At 54.1% G+C, this 22,118-nt stretch overlaps 1 protein-coding gene across 1 annotated transcript in view; it reads right to left on the bottom strand.

Moving 5' to 3' along the window:
• The window catches only part of LOC147092941 (ADP-ribose glycohydrolase MACROD1-like), a 1,295,420-nt gene that overhangs the window by 52,599 nt on the left and 1,220,703 nt on the right, over positions 1-22,118 (bottom strand). The window contains exon 8 of the mRNA XM_085976266.1: positions 15,252-15,325. Coding sequence (XP_085832392.1) covers positions 15,252-15,325 — 74 coding nt within the window. The remainder of the gene's footprint in view (positions 1-15,251; positions 15,326-22,118) is intronic.

A 22,118-nucleotide genomic window follows, 5' to 3' on the forward strand; every position in this document is an offset into this window, starting at 1 on the left:
TGCTGGAGTTGAACGGTTGAGGGAGCGACTCCACCATTGGCGCTCGTCAGCAACCTAGCCCGGATGCCACTGAGCGTGGAGCACTTTGCTCAGGCCTCACCTGGAATAGTGCATTCAGTTTTGGTCATCGGGCTACAAAAAAAAAGACACGCACAATAGAGCCCAAAACAGGCCGACCAGAGGAGACCAAATTACATTTGAGGAAAGTTGGAACTGATCTTCGATAAAAGCTCTTTGCTGAAAAGGTTAAGAAATCTTTGGAATAATCAGGCAAGGAAGTAGCGACAAAGGCATTAGGGATGAGTTCTGATGGACCGAGCTGCCTTTTCTCATTCTTGTGTCCTACCCTTGAAATCAAATGGGGGAAGTGTCCAGTTTTTCAGCAGGCACATCCCTTATGTTAATGAGCTTTAAATATTATTGGATGCTTGAAATGACAGGATCCATAGCACCTTCGACACGCTCCACCATTGGCGGCCGTGCCTTCAGCCGCCTGGGCCCCAAGCTCTGGAATTCCCTCCCTAAATCTCTCCGCCTCTCTCTCTCCTCCTTTAAGACGCTCCTTCAAACCTGCCTCTCTGATCAAGCTTTTGGTCACATAGAAACATAGACGATAGGAGCAGGAGTAGGCCATTCGGCCCCTTGAGCCCGCTCCGCCATTCAATGAGATCATGGCTGATCATCCAAATTCAGTACCCTGTCCCTGCCTTCTCCCCATATCCCTTGATCCCTTTAGCCTTAAGAAATATATCCAACTCCTTCTTGAATATATTTAATGAATTGGCCTCAACTGCCTTCTGTGGTAGAGAATTCCACAGGTTCACCACTCTCTGGGTGAAGAAATTCCTCCTCATCTCAGCCCTAAATGGCTTACCCCTTATCTTTAGACTGTGACCCCTGGTTCTGGACTCCCCTGCCATCGGGAACATCCTTCCTGCATCTAGTCTGTCTAGTCCTGTTAGAATTTTATAAGTTTCAATGAAATCCCCTCTCATTCTTCTAAACTCCAGCGAGTATAAGCCCAGTCGACCCAATCTCTCCTCATATGTCATTCCCACCATCCCAGGTATCAGTCTGTTACCTGCCCTAATTACTCCTTACGTGGCTCGGCGTCAAATTTTTTGTCTTAAAATACTCCTGTGCAGCGCCTTGGGGCGTTTTCCTACGTTAAAGGCGCTATATAAATACAAGTTGTTGTTGTTGTTGTTGTAAAACCTTAACCGGGAATTCAAAATGGCTGTTCTGAATCTGTGATGAGAGTCAATAGTTCACATTTGCATCTCCAATGACTAGATTGTCATACAACTGGCAAGTTAAATTGTTACAAGGTATAGTGTCTGTCTCAGTGTCAATCAAGAACGTATACACAAACACATATATGCATAGGAACAGGAGGAGGCCATTCAGCCGCTCGAGCCTGTTCTGCCATTCAATCAGATCGCGGCTGAGCTGTACCTTAGCCCCACCTACCCGCCTCGGTTCCATTTCCCTTAATACCCTTACTCAACAAAGATCTACCAATCTCCGTTTTGAAATTTCCAATTGACCCCCAGCCTCGACAGCTTTTTGGGGGGAGAGTTCCAGATTTCCACTCCCCTTTGTGTGAAGAAGTGCTTCCTGACATCACCCCTGAACAGCCTGGCTCTAATTTTAAGATTCTGCCCCCTTGTTCTGGACCCCCCCCACCAGATGAAATAGTTTCTCTCTATCCACCCTATCGAATCCTTTAATCAGCTTAAACACCTCGATTAGATCACCCCTTAATCTTCTAAACACCAGGGAATACAAACCCAGCCAAAGGCAATGAGTTATTCCTGTCTAGTTGTACGTCACAGAGAATGGCCCATGAGGAATGGCCAATAGGGAACGTTTAGCATTGATAGAAAACAGAAGACAAGCTTCTGGAACTTCAGCCTTGAAAGGAGGTGAATGAAAGGGGATCTAAGTGAATAAAGAAGGTTAATCCTGAGCATGATTTCAAGTTAGAAATACTTGCATTTATATAGCGTCTTTCACGACCAAAACCCTTTATAGTGAATTAAGTACTTTGATGTGTAGTCACTGTTGTAATGTGGGAAACACAGCAGCCAAATTGTGCACAGCAAGCTCCCACAAACAGCAATGTGATAATGACCAGATCATCTGTTTTAGTGATGTTGGTTGAGGGATAGATATTGGCCCCAGGACACCGGGGAGAACTCCCCGTGCTCTTCTTCCAATAGTGGCCGTGGGATCTTTTACGTCCACCTGAGAGAGCAGGCGGGGGCCTGGATTTAACGTCTCAGCCGAAAGACGGCACTGCGCTCCCTCAGTACTGCCCCTCCAACAGTGCGGCGCTCCCTCAGTACTGCCCCTCCGACAGTGCGGCGCTCCCTCAGTACTGCCCCTCCGACAGTGCGGCGCTCCCTCAGCACTGCCCCTCCGATAGTGCGGCGCTCCCTCAGTACTGCCCCTCCGACAGTGCGGCGCTCCCTCAGTACTGCCCCTCCGACAGTGCGGCGCTCCCTCAGCACTGCCCCTCCGATAGTGCGGCGCTCCCTCAGTACTGCCCCTCCGATAGTGCGGCGCTCCCTCAGTACTGCCCCTCCGACAGTGCGGTGCTCCTTCAGTACCTCCCCTCCGACAGTGCGGCACTCCCTCAGTACTGCTCCTCCGACAGTGCGGCGCTCCCTCAGTACTGCCCCTCCGACAGTGCGGCGCTCCCTCAGTACTGCCCCTCCGACAGTGCGGCGCTCCCTCAGCACTGCCCCTCCGATAGTGCGGCGCTCCCTCAGTACTGCCCCTCCGACAGTGCGGCGCTCCCTCAGTACTGCCCCTCCGACAGTGCGGCGCTCCCTCAGTACTGCCCCTCCGACAGTGCGGTGCTCCCTCAGTACTGCCCCTCCGATAGTGCGGCGCTCCCTCAGTACTGCCCCTCCGACAGTGCGGTGCTCCTTCAGTACCTCCCCTCCGACAGTGCGGCACTCCCTCAGTACTGCTCCTCCGACAGTGCGGCGCTCCCTCAGTACTGCCCCTCCGACAGTGCGACGCTCCCTCAGTACTGCCCCTCCGACAGTGCGGCGCTCCCTCAGTACTGACCCTCCAACAGTGCGGCGCTCCCTCAGTACTGCCCCTCCGACAGTGTGTCGCTCCCTCAGCACTGCCCCTCCGACAGTGCGGCGCTCCCTCAGTACCGCCCCTCCGACAGTGCAGCTCTCCCTCAGTACTGCCCCTCCGACAGTGTGGCGCTCCCTCAGTACTGCACCTCCGACAGTGCAGCATGCCCTCAGTACTGCCCTGGAGTGTCAGCCTAGATTTTTGTGCTCAAGTCCCTGGAGTGGCAGGTTGCCTTCCCCGAAGAACATCAGTGAATCAGTGTTTTTTTTCTTTTAACACAATCTGGCAGCTTTCATAGTCATTCTTCCGGCGCTGATCCATAAACGGCCAGATTTATTGAATTCAGTTTAAGCACATGTCATGGTGGAGTCATGACCCCAGAGTTGCTGGTCCAGTACCTCAGCCACTACACTACATACCCGTATGGCTATAGGACAGGGGGGCATAAACTGGGAAAGGCAAATTTTGGGACTGCTATCAGGCACTACTTACCGAGAGTCATCTTTTGTTTTTTAACTTGTCCCATTACTATCTCCTATTGCTTTGCACCATCATCCCTTTTGTCTCTTAGGGGGAAAAATTGGGTTGCGCCCCCTTTGAGGCACTAACTTCGCCGGGGCGCTACTTTTGGGGCGCTGCGAGGGAATATCGTGGCCCCACGTGCCGCAACACCATGCGCTACAGCACGTCGCGCCGCGGTATTGCAGGCCTTCCTCCCCTTCTTAAAGGGGAGGGGCCTTGCGCAGCGTGACCCGGGACCCAGCTGGGTCCCCCGGGGATCGGGAGTGCCTGCAAAAGAGCCCGGCACTCAAGAGAAGTGCCGGACTCACGGAGTGCAGCCGGCACCCCGCGGGGGGCGGGTCAGGAGGCCGGGGACGGCAGCGGATGCAGGCGCTGGCAGGCGGCCAGCAACAAAAATGGCCGCACGGCACCTCGCCTTTAAATAGCCGTAGGTCGGCCCCCCTGACCTCGTCGGACATAGCGTCCGGCGGTACGACAGGGGGCGCTACCGAAGATCATGGCTGGGGCGCTGCGCACGGCGATGATGTAATCGGCACGGGGCGCTGCGCACGGCGATGACATCATCGGCAGAGGGCGCTAATGGTTACCGGCGCCGCTAACCTCCCGCTGAATTTCGCGGGAGGTGTTGGCGGCGCCGCGCCCGGGCGTGAGTTGCTTTGCCCCCCGTTAGCGCCCCCTTAGGGATGGGAGGCGCAAAGCAACCAAATGTTTCCCTCTTAATCTCTCCTGCCTTCCACCCTATCACAGACCTTCCCTTTTGTTCTTTCCTCCCCTCCCCCCTCTCCCTGCTCCTACACTTGCTTAAAAACCTGTTCCATCTTCAACTTTTTCCAGTTCTGACGAAGGGTCATCGACCTTGTGATGAAATATATTCCATTCATCACTGCCTGTGACTGTGGTCGGTTTCAGTGTCATTTCCCTTCCCCCAGTCCTCATTGTATTATGTATTGGAATGTGCTGGAATGTGCTGTGTGTAGGGCTCCGCCCATACCTGGCCCCTTTTGTAAGCTGGCTCAGTCTGGCCTCAGCCTCCAGAAGGAAGACATCTCTCTCTTTTACGTGTTACTTTCTAAGTTAATAAAAGCCTTGTTTTGTTTCGCTAACATCGAGTCTCGGAACTTATTGAGGCACATCAATTTTATTAACTTATTTTTCAACACGATGGACCAACTCCTGAAACCCGAACGTTTGGATTTGGATCAACATGCTCCGGACGCATCAGCACGCTTCGGACACTGGTTTGAGTGTATGGAATTCTTCCTGGGCAATTCCGCAGCCGTCAAAGACGCTACGGACGCTACGAGGATGAGACTCGGAATTCTGCGGAATTGGGTAAGCCACCGGGTTTACCCCCTCATCCAAGACGCCGATACGTACCTGGCCGCCTGCGACATCTTAAAGGCGCATTACCAGCAGCCTACGAATGAGGTGTATGCTAGGCATCTACTCGCTACTCGCGCACAGCGACCTGGGGAATCGGTGGAGGAGTTCCTAAGCATCCTGAAAATGCTTGGCAAAGACTGTAAGTGCCGAGATGTAAAGCCGCAGTGTACACCGACGAGCTTGTTCGCGATGCCTTTATCACAGGCCTCAGCTCCACTTACATCCGGCAAAGACTGCTGGAAAAAAAGGGGTTGGACCTGAAACAGGCTGCGGACACCGCGCGGTCCCTGGATGTGGCCCAGAGAAACTCGGACGCCTACTCTTCAGCCCGCGCCGTCCACGCCGCCACGTGCGCACTGAGGGCGCCGCCATCTTGGAAGGCATCTTCCCCGCCCGGCAGCCCGACACCGGCGGGGCCCAGCTCTCCCCCCAGAAGCCCAACGACAGCCGCGACGCGTCAGGGACCCAACTGCTACTTCTGCGGGCAGCCAAAGCACACCAGAAACCTGTGCCCGGCGAAAGGCACCACCTGCTTTAAGTGCGGTAAGAAGGGGCACTTCGGGAAGGTGTGCAGAGGGAACCCCGCCGGAAAACCAACCGCCGGAAAACCCGCAACCGCCGCGTGTGCGCCGTGGGAGCGGCCATCTTGGACGCCATCTTGCCCGACCTCGTGGGGTCCGCCATCTTATGAGTAGACAGCGTGGACGCCATCTTGTATCGATCAGGGCCCTACAGTGGCATCGGTCACAGTGGACCAGACCAGGCCGCACCCGCTATCCAAATCAATGGTGGACATCGAGGTAAACGGGTGCCGGGTTAAATGCTTAATTGACAGTGGAAGCACGGAGAGTTTTATCCACCCTGAACTGGCACAGCAACTCTCCCTAAAGGTGGTCCCTACTCAGGGTACCATCTCTATGGCTGATAAAACCCAGACATCGACCATTCTGGGTTACTGCACGGTACAATTGGGCGTTAACGGAACTGTATACGATAATTTTAAAGTGTTAATCATGAAGAACCTATGTGCGAGCGTGATCTTGGGCCTGGATTTCCAGTGCAACCACCAAAGCATCACGCTCAAGTACGGTGGGTCCCAGCCGCCCCTCACAGTGTGCGGTCTGGCTACCCTGAAGGTAAAGCCACCTTCGCTATTCGCGAACCTTACCCCTAACTGCCGGCCAATAGCGACCAAAAGCAGGAGGTACAGCTGGGAGGACAGGCGGTTTATCGCGACCGAGGTAGACAGGCTCCTGAAAGAGCGCATTATTGAACGCAGCAACAGCCCGTGGCGCGCCCAAGTGGTAGTGGTAAGGGGTAGCGAGAAGAAACGGATGGTGATCGACTGTAGTCAAACGATCAACAGGTACACCCAACTAGACGCCTACCCGCTACCCCGCATATCAGAAATGGTGAACCAAATCGCCCAATACCGGGTGTTCTCCACCATCGACCTCAAGTCAGCGTACCACCAGCTCCCTATCAGACCAGAGGACCGCCCGTACACCGCCTTCGAGGCGAACGGACGCCTCTACCAATTCCTCAGAGTCCCCTTTGGGGTGACGACTGGGGTCTCGGTCTTTCAGAGGGAGATGGACCGCATGGTCGATGACCACCACTTGCAGGCAACCTTCCCCTACCTCGACAACGTCACCATCTGCGGCCACAATCAGCAGGATCACGACTCGAACCTCGAGAGGTTCCTGGAAACCGCACAAAAACTCAACCTCACCTACAACGAGGACAAGTGCGTTTTCAACACCACGCGCCTCTGCATACTAGGCAGCGTGGTGGAGAATGGGGAAATCGGACCAGACCCCGACCGATTGCGCCCCCTATGGGAGCTGCCCCTGCCCAACACTCCCAAAGCCCTGAAAAGGTGCCTGGGGTTATTTTCTTATTATTCCCAATGGGTCCCCAACTACTCCAACAAAGCCCGCCCCCTCTTGAAAGCATCCTCTTTTCCGCTCTCTGCTGAGGCCCACGCCGCCTTCAAAAGCATTAAGCAGGATATTGAGCGGGCCACGCTACAGGCAGTGGACGAGAACACTCCATTTCAAGTGGAAAGTGATGCGTCTGACTTCGCCTTGGCGGCCACCCTCAACCAGGCGGGGCGGCCCGTAGCTTTCTTCTCGAGGACCCTCCAAGGCCCCGAGGTCAGACACTCCTCCGTGGAAAAGGAGGCCCAAGCCATCGTGGAGGCAGTGCGCCACTGGCGCCACTACCTAGCCGGCAAACGCTTCACCCTACTTACCGACCAGCGGTCGGTAGCGTTTATGTTCAACAATAAACAGAGGGGGAAGATTAAAAATGATAAGATTCTTAGGTGGCGGATCGAGCTCTCCACCTTCGAGTACGACATCATTTACCGGCCAGGGGCCCTTAACGAATCCCCTGACGCCCTCTCACGAGGGATGTGCGCCAGTGCCACCGGGGATCGGCTACAGACCCTCCACAACGACCTCTGCCACCCAGGGGTCACGCGGCTGTTCCACTTCATAAAGTCCCGTAACTTACCCTACTCGATTGAGGAAGTTCGGTCTCTGACCAGGAACTGCCGCACTTGCGCTGAGTGCAAGCCTCGGTTCTACCGCCCAGATAGAGCCCACTTAATCAAAGCTACACGGCCCTTTGAGCGGCTCAGCTTAGATTTCAAGGGCCCCCTCCCGTCCGTCGACCGCAATGTTTACTTCCTGAACATTGTGGACGAATACTCCCGGTTCCCATTCGCCTTCCCCTGCCCAGACATGACCAGCGCCACGGTCATTAAATGCCTCAACAGCCTGTTCTGCCTGTTCGGTATGCCGAGCTACATCCATACGAATAGGGGGGCGTCCTTCATGAGTGAAGAGCTACGCCAGTACATGCTGTCCAAGGGGATCGCCACGAGCCGTACCACCAGCTACAACCCCCGGGGTAACGGCCAGGTGGAGCGAGAGAACGGGACAGTGTGGAAAGCAGTCACTCTAGCTCTAAGGACCAAGGGCCTCCCTATCTCCCGCTGGCAGGAAGTCCTCTCGGATGTGCTCCATTCGATACGGTCGCTATTGTGTACGGCCACTAATGCCACGCCTCATGAACGTATGTTTGTCTTTCCCCGGAAATCCACCTCAGGCGTATCCATGCCGTCATGGCTCTCCACCCCAGGTCCGGTACTCGTGCGAAGGCATGTGAGGGGCCACAAGACGGACCCTCTCGTGGAGCCAGTACACCTACTCCACGCCAACCCCCAATACGCATATGTCCGGCACGCCAACGGAAGGGAGGACACCGTGTCCATAAAAGACGTCGCCCCAGCCGGCATCGACAACAACCACGGCAATAGCAGCGACAACGATCACAGCAATTCTTACCCACCCACTACTCTTTTCAACGATCACAGCAACCCTTACCCACCCACTACTCTTTCATCACCCCCGGAAGAACATCGACCAACGGCACCCCCACCAACTACCCCTTCAACAACCCTGGCGGCACCCCCGGCAGAGACCCAGGAGGCTACCGGGGACACCCAGCCGACACCCGCGGCACCACGTCGGTCGCAGAGGACTATCAAACCCCCGAACAGACTAAATCTATAGAAGGGGTGAATGTGATGAAATATATTCCATTCATCACTGCCTGTGACTGTGGTCGGTTTCAGTGTCATTTCCCTTCCCCCAGTCCTCATTGTATTATGTATTGGAATGTGCTGGAATGTGCTGTGTGTAGGGCTCCGCCCATACCTGGCCCCTTTTGTAAGCTGGCTCAGTCTGGCCTCAGCCTCCAGAAGGAAGACATCTCTCTCTTTTACGTGTTACTTTCTAAGTTAATAAAAGCCTTGTTTTGTTTCGCTAACATCGAGTCTCGGAACTTATTGAGGCACATCAGACCTGAAACGTTAACTCTGTTTCCCTCTCCACAGGTGCTGCCTGACCTGCTGAGTATTTACAGCATTTTCTATTTTTATTTCAGATTTCCAGCATCCATCGTATTTTGCTTTTTGTAGCACTTATCACACAACGGGCTCCAGGTGAGAACGTAGAAGGCAAAGAATCTGGATGCTGCAATGACTGCGCGAAGCTTCCCAGAGCCGAGAATGTTTTTTTTTGAGCAATGGGCCTGCTCATTATCGGATCAGAGTTACTGTTTGTATTTAAATATAAAGCCTTTCAAAAAAAAATAATTTCATTTTCACAGCTTGAAACTCTTTCTTCACAGGCTGACAGAATGTGTGGTTGTCTAGGAGTTGTCTCGCTATTGTTATGCCCACACTTATACCCTGTCAATCATACCAGCAGTCTCATTTGCAGCTCCGTTTGATTCCAGAAAAAGAAACACTGAGAACCCGAGATTGTTTTTTTTTCCCAATGCTCTCCCCCTTTTTTCCCGAGGGTGTTGACTCGTGCCGAGGTACATTTCCGTGGGGATCAGCTGCCCTCCAGTACTTCACCCAACGGACCGTGCCACGAGCATGACAGTGTGGCCGCAGATTATTTGAACACGGGTCATAGAATCATAGAAATCTACAGCACAGAAGGAGGCCATTTCGTGCCAGCCGACAAAGAGCTCTCCAGCCTAATCCCACTTTCCAGCTCTTGGTCCACAGCCCTGTAGGTTACGGCACTTCAAGTGCTTATCCAAGTACTTTTTAAATGTGATGAGGGTTTCTGCCTCTCCCACCCTTTCAGGCAGTGAGTTCCAGACCCCCACCGCCCTCTGGGTGAAGAAATTTCCCCTCGAATCTTCTCTAAACCTCCGACCAATTACTTTAAATCCATGCCCCCTGGTTGTTGACCCCTCTGCTAAGGGAAATAGGTCCTTCCTATCCACACCATCCAGGACATAGCAGCCCGGTTGATTGGCACCCCATCCACCACCTTAAACATTCACTGCCCCCACCACCGGCGCACCGTGGCTGCAGTGTGGACCATCTACAAGATGCACTGCAGCAACTCGCCAAGGCTTCTTCGGCAGCACCTCCCAAATCCGCGACCTCTTCCACCTAGAAGGACGAGGGCAGCAGGCGCATGGGAACACCACCACCTCCAAGTTCCCCTCCAAGTCACACACCATCCTGACTTGGAAATATATCGGCCGATCCTTCATCGTCGCTGGGTCAAAATCCTGGAACGCCCTCCCTAACAGCACTGTGGGAGCACCTTCACCACACGGACTGCAGCAGTTCAAAAAGGCGGCTCACCACCACCTTCTCGAGGACGATTAGGGATGGGCAATAAATGCTGGGCCTTGCTAGCGATGCCCACATCGCATAAACAAATTTTAAAAAACTCTATCTAGGATATGAGGGGCATCTCAGCCATGACCGATCGTGTCCCCACTTGACATCCACACTCGCACGTTTTTTTAGCAGGTGATCACTGGATAGTGATCGAGATTGGGAATTCTCCCCTCCACTCTCATCTACATATCATAGCAGTGCTTTCAGAAGCAGCCCTGCGATACAAAAGAGGCAAGATATTGGCCTCTGGAAACAGGGAATGCAATTGCTGAGGGGGCTTTCCTCTGTTTGTGGAGGCAAAGTGCTGGTAGCCAGAAGGAAGACAGGACATGCATTTATATAGCGCCTTTCACGACCTCAGGACATCTCGAAGTGCTTCACAGCTAATGAAGAATTATAGGAAATGTAGTCATTGTAATGTGGGCAACGCGGCAGCCAGTTTGCGCACAGCAAGCTCCCACAAACAGCAATGACCGAATGATCCGTTTTTAGTGGTGTTGGTTGAGGGATAAATGTTGGGCCCAGGACACCAGGGGAGACCTCCGCCTACTCTTCTTCAAAATAGTGGCCGTGGGATCTTTTACCTCCACCGGACAGGGAAGACGGGGCATCAGTTTAATGTCTCATCCGAAAGACGGCACCTCCAACAGTGCAGCACTCCTTCAGTACTGCCCCTCCGACAGTGCGTACTCCCTCAGTACTGCCCCTCCGACAGTGCAGCGCTCCCTCAGTATGCCCATCCGACAGTGCAGCGCTCCCTCAGTATGCCCATCCGACAGTGCTGCATTCCCTCAGTACTGCCCCTCCGACAATACAGCGCTCCCTCAGTACTGCCCCTCCGACAGTGCGGCGCTCTCTCAGTACTGCCCCTCCGACAGTGCGGCGCTCCCTCAGTACTGCCCTTCCGACAGTGCGGCGCTCCCTCAATACTGCCGCTCCGACAGTGCGGCGCTCTCTCAGTACTGCCCCTCCGACAGTGTGGCGCTCCCTCAGCACTGCCCCTCCGACAGTGCGGCGCTCCCTCAGCACTGCCCCTCTGACAGTGCGGCGCTCCCTCAGTACTGCCCCTCCAACACTGTGGTGCTCTTTCAGTACTGCCCCTCCAACACTGCGGTGCTCCCTCAGTACTACCTCCCCGACAGTGTGGCGCTCCCTCAGTACGGCCCCTCCGACAGGGCGGCGCTCCGTCAGTCCTGCCCCTCCAACAGTGCGGCGCTCCCTCAGTACCGCAGCTCCGACAGTGCAGCGCTCCCTCAGTACCGCCCCTCCGACAGTGCAGCACTCCCTCAGTACTGCCCCTCTGACAGTGCGGTGCTCCCTCAGTACTGCCCCTCCGACAGTGCGGCGCTCCCTCAGTACTGCCACTCTGACAGTGTGGCTCTCCCTCAGTACTGCCCCTCCGACAGTGCGGTGCTCCCTCAGTACTGCCCCTCCGACAGTGCGGCGCTCCCTCAGTACTGCCCCTCCAACAGTGCGGCGCTCCCTCAGTACTGCCACTCTGACAGTGTGGCTCTCCCTCAGTACTGCCCCTCCGACAGTGCGGTGCTCCCTCAGTACTGCCCCTCCGACAGTGCGGCGCTCCCTCAGTACTGCCACTCTGACAGTGTGGCTCTCCCTCAGTACTGCCCCTCCGACAGTGCGGTGCTCCCTCAGTACTGCCCCTCCGACAGTGCGGCGCTCCCTCAGTACAGCCTCTCCGACAGTGCGGCGCTCCCTCAGTACAGCCTCTCCGACAGTGCAGCGCTCCCTCAGTACCGCCCCTCCGACAGTGCGGCGCTCTCTCAGTACTGCCCCTCCGATAGTGCGGTGCTCCCTCAGTACTGCCCCTCCACAGTGCGGCGCTCCCTCAGTACTGCCCCTCCGACAGTGCGGCACTCCCTCAGTACTGCCCCTCCAACAGTGCGGCGCTCCCTCAGTACGGACCCTCCACAGTGCGGCGCTCCCTCAGTACTGACCCTCCAACAGTGCGGCGCTCCCTCCTTCCGTCGTCTCACCCGAGGAATATATCATTCTTCTTGTCAACTTTTTAGTTTTCTCCCTCTAATTTATTCCCTCTTTGCTAAACATAAGAACATAAAGATCATAAGAAATAGGAGCAGGAATAGGCCACTTGGCCCCTCGAGCCTGCTCCGCCATTCAATAAGATCATGGCTGATCTTGGGCTCAAAGCCACTTCCCCACCCGCTCCCCATAACCCTTCACTCCCTTATCTTGCAAAAATCTGTCTAACTCCACCTAAAATGTATTTAATGACCCAGCCTCCACAGCTCTCTGGGGCAGAGAATTCCACAGATTTACGACCCTCTGAGAGAAGAAATTCCTTCTCATCCCAGTTCTCAAAGGGCGACCCTTTATTCTGAAACTGTGCCCCCGAGTTCTAGATTTCCCCACGAGGGGAAACATCCTCTCTGCATCTACCTTGTCGAGCCCCCTCAGTATCTTATATGTTTCAATAAGATCACCTCTCATTCTTCTAAATTCCAATGAGTATAGGCCCAACCTGCTCAACCTTTCCTCATAAGTCAGGCTAATGTACCTCAGCAAATTAACCATCTGATAAAAAGGTCTCCGACCACTGATCCCACCCCACTGGTCACTCCACGACCTCCGGAGGGTTAAACAATCTTTGCTAACAGAAGCTCAGAGAAAAGGACTGGAGTCGGAGCAGAACAGGTAGCACCGTCCCCCTGCATCGCGTGGAATTGAAAGGGTATTTCAGTCTCCGACGGATAGAATCCACAGCAATAAACACCGAACGAACATCCAGGGACAACAGTAAGCAGGGAGTGAGTAAGATGCCTGTAATTTAATCTAGGGGCATTTAAGATGATATCATAAAGCAGGTGAGATTAGATTAGTGTTCTTTTTATCCTCTATTATTTACAATCAATGCTGGACGTTTCTGCTCGGTCTAGTGTTCTTTTATTATTAAAAGCCTTGACTGGTTTTGGCCGAGGACCCATGTAGGAGTTGCCAGCAGCCGATGACCATTTTTCAAGGAAAGGGAGGGGAAGAATCCCGTTAGTCGCCCTGACCAGTCCAAGTCTAACCCGGCCAACAAGCATTGTAACTTAAACGTAAGGGGGGAAAAATTGAGTTGCGCCCCCTTTGGGGCACTAACTTCGCCAGGGCCGAAATTCATCCTTATCGCTCCAAGAGGGAAGCGCTCCCCCTCCCATTTGCGGTGCTGTGAGGGAATATCACGGCCCTACGTGCAGCAGCGCCATGCTCTGCGGCACATCGCGTCGCGATACTGCAGGCCTACCTCCCCTTCTTAAAGGGGAGGGGCCTAGCGCAGCGCGACCCGGGGCCCAGCTGGTCCCTCGGGGATCGGGAGTGCCAGCAAAAGAGCCCGGCACTCAAGAGAAGTGCCGGACTCACGGAGACCAGCCGGCGCCCCGCGGGGGGAGCTGTTCAGGAGGCCGGGGATGGCAGAGGGGGCAGGTGCTGGCAGGCGGCCAGCAACAAAAATGCCCGCCCGGCACCTCGCCTTTAATTAGCGCCGCCCCGGCCGCAGGTAGGCCCCCCCTGACCCCGTCAGGCATAGCGTCCGGCGGTAAGTCAGGGGGCGCTCCCGAAGATCGTGGCCGGGGTGCGAGCGGGGTGCTAACGGTTAGCGCCGCCACTAACCTCCCGCTGAATTTCGTGCTAGGGCGCTAATGAGGCACAAAGCAACCGAATTCTTCCCCCAAGATGTCAATTTTAGGATTTTGTGCACAGAGGTCAGTGTATTTGGATCAGTATGTTATGATCCAAAGTTATCAGAGCAATATGGTGGCTGTTTGAGATGTTGTATTTCCATTTCTCCTCTCCACTCCTGAAGGTGCTGATTCGAGCTGCGCTATGGTTCCGTACGCCATCTTTTGGTACCTTTCCCAAGCGACTATTCTTTATGTATAGGGCTGTGCTCCCTGAAGAGGCAGCACACACCCATGCCTGATCCTAACCTCACACATTACCTGCATATTAGCAATAAGGAGCAGGAGCCTGGGGCAGTTATTCCTCTTCCTGGACTGGGGGCGCTGCAGCCACTTCTAGGTCCACATCAGTGGCCTGACCGTGATCAGGTATGGAGTGCAGCACAGAGACTAAAGCTCGAACCTTCTTGGAGCGCACAGTTCAAAGCCAAAGTGGGAGGATGGGGGCATACTGAGCAACCAGATCAGCTTCCAGAATTTACCCGTGTGAACTGTGCTATTTTTTCTCCTCGCATTCGAAGACGTACAGCCAAGTCTCACCTCCTGACTCCCCAAAGCCTTTCTACCATCTACATGGCACAAGTCAGGAGTGTGATGGAATACTCTCCACTTGCCTGGATGAGTGCAGCTCCAACAACACTCAAGAAGCTCGACAACGGTGTTGTCCAGGACAAAGCAGCCTGCTTGATTGGCACCCCATCCACCACCTTAAACATTCACTCCCTCCACCATCAGCGTACCGTGGCTGCAGTGTGGACCATCTACAAGATGCACTGCAGCAACTCGCCAAGGCTTCTTCGGCAGCACCTCCCAAACCCGCGACCTCTTCCACCTAGAAGGACAAGGGCAGCAGGCGCATGGGAACACCGCCAGCTCCAAGTTCCCCTCCAAGCCCCACACCATCCTGACTTGGAAGTATATTGGCCGATCCTTCATTGTCGCTGGGTCAAAATTCACTACACGGACTGCAGCGGTTCAAGAAGGTGGCTCACCACCACCTTCTCAAGGGGCAATTAGGGATGGGCAATAAATGCTGGGCCTTGCCAGTGATGCCCACATCCCATGAAAAAAAAGTGAGATGGGCAGAAGAAACCAGGCCACAGACACCTGTAGGAATGCCACTGGGCTCCAAGTGGCGCTGCTTGAGAGAAGCAGAATGGAAGCAGCCCCCTGCCTTTAAGATAATCCACTTAGCAGTGGACACCCTTCGTTGGGTTATATTTGGGCATTTCTCTGTGCTTGTGAGTTTAAAGGCTAGCTGGGGTGCCTCGTGGGAAATTTCTCAAGTGCCGTCGATCGATTTTTATCGGTGCAGCTGTCAGGGGACTTACTGAGTTTTTGTGTTCCGCTAGATACTCTCTGACAGTCTTCAAGACAGTTTCTGCAGCCTGTCCGTTGGGATAACCTGTGTGTAGAATGAAGGACAGTTAATGAAATGTTCAGCAGACGTTAACAGATAAAGAAAGAAAGACTCGCATTTCTATAGCACCTTTCACGACCACCGGACGTCTCAAAGCGATTTACAGCCAATGAAGTACTTTTTGAAGTGTGGTCACTGTTGTAATGTGGGAAACGTGGCAGCCAATTTGCGCACAGCAAGCTCCCACAAACTGCAATGTGATAATGACCAGATCATCTGTTTTTTTTTTGTTTTGTGGATTGAGGGATAAATATTGGCTCCAGGACACCGGGGAGAACTCCCCCTGCTCTTCTTCGAAATAGTGGCCTTGGGATCTTTTACGCCTGCCTGAGAGAGCAGACGGGGCCTCGGTTTAACGTCTCATCCGAAAGATGCACAATGATACTGTGTCAAACTTGAATGGCCGTGGTCCATGGATTAGAACCAGGCCAGTCCATATATCCTGAAGCACCAGAAACATGACCTTGCACGTACTCTCTGCTCGTGCATCCCCCTCTCCCCCCCGCAGCCTCCCCGCCCACCACCCTCACCATCAGCAGGTGCTCAGTAAGACTTCTTGGAATCTGCTCACTTTCCTGGAGTCAAGATACAGCTCAGCCGCGATCTGATTGATTGGCGGAACAGGCTCGAAGGGCTGAACGGCCTCCTCCTGTTCCTAGCTAGCTACAGAGAATCACTGCCTACTCCAGCTGCTACCTGGGTGGAAGTTCACCTTTATTCGGCAATTTGAGGACTCCCGGGATCTTGCTGTGCGCAGATTGCCTGCCGCGTTTCCTACATCACAGCAGCGACTACATTTTTTAAAGTACTTCATTGGCTGCAAAGCGCTTTGGGATGTCATGAGGTCGTGAAAGGCGCTGTGGAAATGCAAGTTTAGGGGGAGAGTACGGGTCATTGTTTTGCGGATTTTCCAGAGTGCTAGCCTTCTGAACCCCTAAAAACACAAAACACCCACTGTTGTAAATCTCATCATTATAAAGAACTACTCATGAAATAACGCTGGACGGCCAGCTGGTGGCGCCGTCCAAGGAGTATAAATACTCGAGCGTGGGCCCAGCTTGCTCAGGGACATTTTGTAAGACAGGAACTAGTGAAGTACAACTAGACCTCCATGTTCTGAAACAAGTTGATTAAAGCCTTGCTTTATACTCAAACCAAGTGCGTAGTGAGTTTTATTACATCACCCATTACAGTACAAAAATACCCCCCAATATAAATACCTACCATTGGTACAGACATTCCCAGTTTGAGGCAACACAACTATTACAATGGGGAGTGAATCAAAAGGCACTTTTACTTTGAGATTTAATTCAGGGGTCAAGAGATCCTGATCTGTCTCCGCTTTACACAGAGGGGGGAATTTTGCCAGTCCTGGGGAGGCGGGTTTGGAGGCGGAACTGCCGGGAAAATGGTAGAAACTGGGAGCAGGTACCGAACCCGCTCCCAACCCGCCTCCGTGCCATCTTCCCGGGAGGCGGGTAGCCGACCTGCGCCGGGTCCCGTCTCCTGGAGGCGGGAAGGGGATTACAGCCACTTAACTGCCTGTTAACAGATAGTTAACAGGCAGTTAAGAAGCTTATCCCCATTTTATCCACACAAGTGTGGGCTTCCCGATGGCTGCGAACCCCGCCAGGGTCAGCGAGGTGAGCAGTGGGTCTGCGGGGGTGAGAGGGGTCGAAAAGTGCGCTGTGGAGGTAAGTGATGGGTGCAAGTGTGGAGAGGTAAGTATGAGAGGTGAGTGCAAAGTGTTAGAAAGAGTTTACTTACCTTTGCTTCTTCCTACAGGCTTCAACCCTTGGGGATCCGGAGGTGCCTCATCTCAACGGCAGAGATGACAGAATGGCTGCTGCATTCTCAGATGCAACAGCCATCTGATTTCTGCCGCGGAAATAGGTTTTGGTGAGCCTTCAGTGCAAGGGCTCACCTTAGAGCAGAGATTGTCAGTGTTTGACAGCTTCTCAAAGCTGTCAAACACGGACAATTCAGCTGTCAAAATTTTTTGATAGATGAAACGTCATACACTGACATCCTCTGTCACCGGCTTTCCCTTAATTGGCCGGCTAAGCCCGCAGGGCGGGCTCAACAAGGACAATCAAGGGAAAATAGCGAGGGTTGGCCGGATGTCGTTGGGGGCGGGACTGAAACCCGACAAGCAGCAGTCCCACCCCCATTGACAAAATCACCCCCTCAGTGTCGGTGGCTGGTCTCGGGTGGACGAGGCTCTACTGGACAATCCAGAAATCGACTGCACAAGATGCGCTCCCTTGGTTTACCGAAAGGAGTGGCTTTAAGCTGAGAGCAAACTGCAGAGCCACATTTTCATTGGTTCGTCAGCCATCAGGCCAGTAACGCGATGGCGCGCCTGCCCAGAGACAGAAGCTTGCGCCCGCCCTCAGCCGCATTCAACTCAGTGCCTCAAAACTGGCCTTGGAGAAACAGCATTTTTCTCCAAGCCTAAAAAAAAGGAGTGGATGGCACTGTTTAAAAAATAAATTTGAAGGATTTCTACTTATCTCGCTAGGTATTCTACTGAGAGTTGCATCTCTGTTGTGAGGCAGATTTATCTTCCATTCAAATTCAAAGCAATGGGTAACAGGGGGGCTGTTCTCAGGAGAACCAAAGCAGTGCTTGTTTGACTGAAATAGCACTGCATGGAGCCTCAGACATCTATTATGACTGATCTATCATTTTGCTTTTCCGTGCCTTTGTTACCTCTAGACTTGACTATTCCAACGCACTCCTGGCCGGCCTCCCACATTCCACCCTACGTAAACTCGAGGTCATCCAAAACTCGGCTGCCCCGTGTCCGAACTCGCACCAAGTCCCGTTCACCAATCACCCCTGTGCTCGCTGACCTACATTGGCTCCCGGTTAAGCAGCGCCTCGATTTTAAAATTCTCATCCTTGTTTTCAAATCCCTCCACGGCCCTCCTCGCCCCCCTCCCTATCTCTGTAATCTCCTCCAGCCCCACAACCCCCCCGCCCCCCGAGATCTCTGCGCGCCTCTAATTCTGGCCTCTTGAGCATCCCTGATTATAATCGCTCAACCTTTGGTGGTCGTGCCTTCTGTTGCCTGGGCCCTAAGCTCTGGAAATCCCTGCCTAAACCTCTCTGCCCCACTACCTCTCTCTCCTCCTTTAAGACGCTCCTTAAAACCTACCTCTTTGACTAAGCTTTTGGTCACCTGCCTTAATTTATCCTTATGTGGCTCGGTGTCAAATTGTTTGTCTTAAAATACTCCTGTGCAGCGCCTTGGGACGTTTTACTACGTTAAAGGCGCTATATAAATACAAGTTGTTGTTGTTGTTAATTTTACCGTACGCCATTCTCTAATAGAGTCATAGGCCTAGAAATTGGGTATAGCCCCGCTTGAGGCATTAGAACTGGCGCTGCGCAAAGTTTATAGCCAGACGAAACTTATCGCTGCCTGGCGAGATATTGGGTTGCATCGCCCCCAAAGGGGATTGAGGCGCGAACTCAGATGTTGCACGGGGCTCCCAAGGCGCAAAAGTTCAGGCGCTACCCAATATCGGTGCGGACGGGCGCAGCGCAGGTGATCTCACTTACCGGAAACCACGAGACTTCCAGGCGCCGGCCGGCTCTTAAAGGGGTGGGTCAGTCAGCCTGAGCTGCCACACTCAACGCCCTGTAGGCCTCAGAATCGGCGCTCGCCCTTCTCTGGCGCAAGAAACTTGGTCAGGGTGGAGAAGGTGAGACAGAGAGCAGAGCGCTTCAGCACTGAGGCTCTGGACCAGTTGGTGTCTGCAGTTGAGCGCCGTCGAGATGTTCTGTATCCTGACAATGGCAAGAGGCCGAATCAAAAGGCTTACCGGCGATCTTGGAGGGAGGTTCCTCAGAGGGTCAACTCCAACAGCATGGCGACCAGGACCCCTGTTCAGTGCAGGAAGAAATTCAACGACCTCACTCGGGTCGTTAGGGTGAGTGCTGGTTATGCAAACTTCTGATTCCCTCCATCTGCACCTGACTTCGAGCACCCTGTTGCCATGATGCCCCAATGGCCATCTGTCAGCAAGCACCCATGGCCCTTTCTGGGCACACACATGGACATTTCACTCAAGGCCACATGTAAGGGCTCTTGCACCATGGGGGGCATGCGATGATCTCTCAAGGCCTCATGTAAGGGCTCTTGCACCATGGAGGGCATGCGATGATCTCTCAAGGCCTCATGTAAGGGCTCTTGCACCATGGGGGGCATGCGATGATCTCTCAAGGCCTCATGTAAGGGCTCTTGCGCCATGGGGGGCATGCGATGATCTCTCAAGGCCTCATGTAAGGGCTCTTGCACCATGGGGGGCATGCGATGATCTCTCAAGGCCTCATGTAAGGGCTCTTGCACCATGGGGGGCATGAGATGATCTCTCAAGGCCTCATGTAAGGGCTCTTGCACCATGGGGGGCATGCGATGATCTCTCAAGGCCTCATGTAAGGGCTCTTGCACCATGGGGGGCATGAGATGATCTCTCAAGGCATCATGTTACAGAACTTCCCCTTCTTTCCCCTGCAGTCCAAGCTGGCGGTGAGGCGAAAGGACCAGACTCAAACCGGTGGCGGGCCTCCACAAGTCGTCACTCTGACGGATCTCGAGGAGAGAGTGCACCAGATTCTTGGAGGACGTCTGTCTGGTCCTGTTACCACTGCAGCTGCCGACCCCATTTCCGACAGCGAGGGTAAGGCTCTCTCCTTTTTCAGCTGTTTCCTTCCACTTGGTCCCCCCGCCAGCATGCTTCCTCAGTGTGCAGCCATGTCAGAGCCTTGCCGCAATCTGGCATGCCTTTCCGCCAACCTGTCCTTTTGCTAAAGCCACTCTTCCACCTCCCTGCTTTCAGATGATGCATCACCAACTCGGGCTCAACGCCCTGAAGCTGCCAGTGCCAGTGCCTCCGGAGGCGAGGATCAGGAGGAAGCCAGACCATCCGTTCCAATCTCAGGGGAGCATACACATCTACAGACTGGGGACAGTAGTTCCCTGGAGGGGAGGGGGGGCGGCGCTCTGAGGATCAGCCAGTTGCCGGAACAAGCGGCATGCAGCAACGCAAGTGGGTTGGCAAGTTCGGCCACCGTCTGCCCGGAGGGCAAGGCAGGTAGTGATGACTGCTGCACAGAGTGCAAAGGAGGTGCGTCGCCTGGCTGAAATGAGCACCCAGGCCCGGCTCAGGCACACTGAGCTGATGGCTGCAGTGGGGAGGATGCCTCAGTCAATAGATACACTAGCAAAGAGTGTGTTGGACTTCGGGGCAACAATGGAGAGGACTCTCCAGGGCAACAATGGACAGGACTCTCCAGGGCTTCGGGGCAACAATGGGCAGGACTCTCGAGGGCTTAGGGGCAACAATGGAGAGGACTATCCAGGGCTTCGGGTCATCAATGGAGAGGACTCTCGAGGGCTTTGGGGCAACAATGGAGAGGACTGTCCAGGGCTTCGGGCCAACAATGGAGAGGACTGTGCAGGGCTTCAAGGCCGCTATGGAAAGGACTGTTCAGGGCTTTGGACAATCCCTGGAAACGTCTGTCCAGGGCTTGTCCGAGGCAGTGGAGCGGTCGGCACCGGCCTTCTCCGAAGCACTGGCACCTGGCTCACAGGTCCTCACTGCTGCCACGCAGTCACTTGCCGGCCTCGTCCACACCCAGATTGAGGCAACGCGAACTCTCACTGCAGCCACCCTATCTGCATCAGCTAGGATCACCCCGGGCCCTTCCAGTCCCATACAAAGCCAGGAATCAGTGGAGCATGCGATTGTGGCGGATGAGCTGAGCCGGTCCCCTCAGAGAGCCAGTGTGCCGTCCGACCATGGTGCAGGTGTCCTCTCTCGGCAAGTGACCATTGCACATGCCACCGCTGGTATGTCTGCAGTGCAGCTGCCACCACCTGCAGGGCACACTGCTTCCAGCCATGCCCAGATCAAGCATCCTGCGTCCGCACCCTCCAAGACCAGAGGTCGGCCAGGCCGTCCCTCAGGGGCTTCTGCGCTTCCACACAGTCAGCAGGTGTCCCCCAGCCTTCACCCCCGGGTGCAATTACGTAGGAGCAGCAGGGAGGGAAGGGGCCGACCGCGAAAGAGAAGTCGTTCTCCATCAAGGGGCCAGCAGTAGAGAGAGGTGCTGAGACGTTTCTTTGGCCAAATTCAAGGACACCCTCACCTGTTGTAATTGTTGGAAATGGTTTGTTTAGTTTTGCGGCTTTGCCGAAGAGTCAACTGTTATTTTGTTAGTTATGGTTTCTGTTGACATGACGTTGTTTTGCTGTAATGAAAGACTTTTGTGACAATAAAGAGAAGTTTTAATGTGCTATGGTGCACGTGACTAATTACAGTGATGCTGGCCTTCAGAGGCTTTCAAACATCCAAAGTGCGCAGGAGTAAAGACACTCATCATTCCGCCAGAGGGGCCTCGATACGAGTCCTGATGAGCCTCTGACAGATGGCCCTTCCACTTTCAGGAGCCCTTCCATCTTCCTCCTCCTCCTCCTCCTCCTCCTCGTCCACATGCTCCTCCTCCTCCTCCTCCTCCGCCTGCTTCTCCAGGGTCAGAGGGAAGGTGATGAATTGACGCCTTTGCCTATAAAGGGCAGCTGTAACTTGCCGGATGCAACAGTGCACTGCAACCTGAGAGATATTCGCAATGTCCCCAATGGCTGACTGAAAGGATCCGTTGCCATAAAAATTGAAGGCAACAGTCAGTTTAACGGCCACCGACAGAGAGGTCCTGCACCGTAGACGCGGCTGCAGATCCTCAGCAAGCAGGTGGCACAGCTCAGTAA

Source organism: Somniosus microcephalus, unplaced genomic scaffold (genome assembly GCF_052327205.1).
Source record: "Somniosus microcephalus isolate GS21.2 unplaced genomic scaffold, FLI_Smic_1.0 unresolved_chr2, whole genome shotgun sequence".
NCBI classification, from domain to species: domain Eukaryota; kingdom Metazoa; phylum Chordata; class Chondrichthyes; order Squaliformes; family Somniosidae; genus Somniosus; species Somniosus microcephalus.